Source organism: Gossypium raimondii, chromosome 3 (assembly GCF_025698545.1).
Source record: "Gossypium raimondii isolate GPD5lz chromosome 3, ASM2569854v1, whole genome shotgun sequence".
Taxonomy (NCBI): Eukaryota; Viridiplantae; Streptophyta; class Magnoliopsida; order Malvales; family Malvaceae; genus Gossypium; species Gossypium raimondii.
In genome coordinates this window covers 43,817,333-43,820,697 of record NC_068567.1, presented here as the reverse complement: position 1 = coordinate 43,820,697, position 3,365 = coordinate 43,817,333, and the positions used below count along the sequence as shown (strand labels likewise).

Below are 3,365 nucleotides of genomic sequence, written 5' to 3'. Positions count from 1 at the left end.
TATCCTAGCCTATACATGTTATTGATTGTTGAAGTTGTGTTTTAATTGCTAAAATCCAGACAATCATTTAGATAATTTTACATATCTAGTTTAAAATTGCGTTAGGGATCAATTTGCATCTAGTTAAATCATCAATCAAATTATTGTTTTTTTATACCAAATTGTGAATTTATAATTTTGAAAATAATCGATTAACACACACAGTCCCTGTGTAGACGATAACTCATTTTACTTATTACTTGAACAAAAATCCAGTTACAAGTTTTTGGCATCGTTGTCGGGGACTGTTGCCTTAATCATTCTTTATGAAATTATTTTTGCTGTTTGGTTTTTGTTTAATTTCTATCATTAATAATTTTTTTCTCTCTTCTTTATTTTTGATTTATTTATCAAGTTTTTATGAGCATAGATTGAATCATCGATCTATTATCTATAGACTCTAAAATTGATTAGACATTTAGACAGAGAAGACGTGAGAGATTAGCTCAAAGACAAACCGAGATGTACCTTGGAAATAAAAATGACAGACAAGGTAATGGAGTCAATCATGTGCACAACTCAATCCTTATTACTGATGATAGGGATCGTGCCATAAGACAATACGTTGTGCCACTTTTCATTGAGTTAAATTCGAGAATTAAGAGGCCGGATATTGAGGCACCCCAATTCGAATTGAATCCAGTGATGTTTCAAATGTTCCAAATGGTAGGCCAGTTTAGTAGTATGCCTATGGAAGATTCACATCTTCACCTTTGATTATTCATGGAGGAGAATGATTCATTTAAGATAGCTGGTGTGACTAAAGATGCGTTAAGGTTGAAGCTATTTCCATACTCATTGTGGGATTGAGCATGAGCATGGCTGAATTTGTTGCCACCAAGTTTAATTTCTACATGGCAAGAATTAGCAGAAAGGTTTTTGGTAAAGTATTTTCCACCAAGTAAGAACACAAAGTTGCGAAATGAGATAACCACTTTCCAACAATTGGATGACAAGTCTTTGTACGAGGCGTGGGAAAGATTCAAAGAATTACTTCATAAGTGTCCTCATCATGGGATTCCTCATTGTATCTAACTAGAGACGTTTTTAACGGTCTCAACACACATATAAGATTAATGGTAGATGCTTCTACGAATGGTGTGATTTTGTCTAAGTCTTATAACGAGGTTTATAAGATCATCGAAAGGATCGCTAGCAACAATTACCAATGGCTGAAAAATCGAGTAATTTTCGGAAGATGAGTAGCTGGAGTGCATGAAGTGGATGCACTAGATTCACTCTCTACTCAAGTATCTTATATTTCCTCAATGTTAAAACATTTTACCACTAATGGTTTGAATAATTTTGTAGCTCAATCACCAAGTCAGTATGATGTTATTTCTTGTGTGTATTGTGGAGATGGTCATTCTTTCGAGAATTGCCCTTCAAACCCCGGCTCTGTTTATTATGTAAGAAATCAATATCAAAATAGAAGTGGACAAGGACCACAGTCTAACTTCTACAATCCATCATGGCGGAATCATCCGAAATTTACCTTGAATAACCAAGGAAATGGACCGAATAATCGTATGCAGTATAGACCCAATTAATCCCAAGGGTTTAGTCAACAAGCTCTAAAACCCCTTCAAGTTGAGTCATAAAACATTTTGGAGGACTTGTTGAAGGCGTACATGGCAAAAAATGACACTTTGCTCCAAAGTCAAGCAGCAACACTGAAAAATCTGGAGAACCAGATGCGTCAATTAGCTACTGAGCTTTGTAGTAGACCACAAGTAACCTTGCCGAGCGATACAGAAAATCCAAGGGGTTTGGGTAAGGAGCATTGTAAGGTAGTTGCATTACAAAGTGGTAAGATTTTAGAACCTAAGGAGGTTGTGGTTAAAAATAATCCTATTGAAAAGGAGAAAAGTCAACCCCTACACCAGAAAAGCCGGATGTTGAAAATTTTGATGAGGTAAATTCTAAACTAGTGAATTATGAAAAGCTAACACCTTCTTTTACAGATTTGCCTCTTTAGAAAAGTTGTCTATTTCAACCTAAAGTTCCATATTCTCAAAGATTTTAGCAATTTAAGTAGAAACATAAGGTACAATTCAAGAAGTTCTTGGATGTTTTAAAGCAACTTCACATCAACATCCCGTTGGTGGACGCTTTAGAGGAAATGCCCAACTACGTGAAGTTTATGAAGGATATTTTGTCCAAGAAGAAATGTCTTAGTGAGTATGAGATTGTTGCTTTAATGAAGGAGTGTAGTGCATTCTTACAGAACAAGCTACCTCCGAAATTGAAAGACTATGGAAGTTTTACGATACCCTATAACATTAAAGAATCTTATTGTGGTAAAGCTTTGTGGGACTTAGGAGCAAGCATAAACTTGATGCCCGAATCTATTTTTAAACTGTTGGGAATAGGTGAAGTAATACCCACTATTGTGATGCTTCAACTTACAGATCAATCTTTAGCATATCCCAAAGGAAAGACTGAGGATATTTTGGTAAGAGTTGATAAGTTTATTTTTCATACTGACTTTATTATGTTAGAATTTGAAGCAGATAAGGAAGGTCCGATCATCCTAGGGAGACCTTTCCTAGCCACGGGAAGAACATTGGTAGACGTGAAAAAAGGAGAACTCATAATGAGAGTTCAAGATGACTAGGTAACATTTAACGTTTTGGAGGCCATGAAATTTCCCGATTCGACGAAAGAATGTTCAGTAATTGAGGCATTAGAAACCTTATTTTCTATGGAATGGGAGAGCAATCTTGAAGAAGACCCATTGGAGAACACTTTAGGGTCTGAACCATTGGAAGATGAAAAAGGTAATGAAAACATGGCTTTGATGGAAGCCAATCCGAGAAGTTATGTTCAACCATTGTAGTTCAAACTACTAGATTTGGAAGTTCGAGAATTTACACAACCCAAGTTGTTAATCGAGGAACCGTCTAAGCTTGAAATAAAGGTACTTCGGTCTCATTTAAAATACATTTATTTAGGTAACTATTCTAATTTACCCGTGATTGTTTCAGCAGAACTGACAGAACACCAAGAGGAGCAACTGATTGCTATTTTAAAGAAATTTAAAAAGGTAATTGGTTGGACCATAGTTGACATACGAGGTATAAGCTATTCCTTCTGTATGCATAAGATTATTTTAGAGCAAGGTGAACAAGGTAGAATCGATGGGCAAATGAGACTTAATCCTATCATGAAAAAATTAGTATGGAAGGAAGTGATCAAATGGTTAAATGCAGGAATTATCTACTCCATCTCAGATAGTTCTTGGGTAAGTCTGGTACAATGTGTACCAAAGAAAGGTGGAATCACAATTGTCGAGAATGAACGTAACGAGTTAATCTCGACAAGAA

At 35.6% G+C, this 3,365-nt stretch overlaps 1 protein-coding gene and 1 non-coding gene across 2 annotated transcripts; one reads left to right on the top strand and one right to left on the bottom strand.

Annotated features, from left to right (window-relative positions):
* Nucleotides 1-951: 951 nt before the first annotated feature.
* Nucleotides 952-1,058, bottom strand: LOC128040193 (small nucleolar RNA R71). The gene has a single exon (XR_008194851.1). It is a non-coding gene; the product is annotated as a small nucleolar RNA R71 (small nucleolar RNA).
* A 612-nt stretch (nt 1,059-1,670) lies between these two features.
* LOC128039962 (uncharacterized) lies at nt 1,671-2,656 on the top strand. The gene is made up of 2 exons (XM_052628906.1): nt 1,671-1,829; nt 2,120-2,656. Exons 1-2 carry the CDS (start codon nt 1,671-1,673, stop codon nt 2,654-2,656), a joined length of 696 nt encoding a protein of 231 aa, XP_052484866.1.
* The last annotated feature ends 709 nt before the right edge of the window (nt 2,657-3,365 follow it).

Coding starts and splice junctions, on each gene's coding strand:
- LOC128039962 (XM_052628906.1), top strand. CDS start 1,671: ATGGCAAAAAATGACACTTTGCTCCAAAGTCAAGCAGCAACACTGAAA. Junction 1,830..2,119: donor TGGGTAAGGAGCATTGTAAG/GTAGTTGCATTA, acceptor GATGTTTTAAAG/CAACTTCACATCAACATCCC.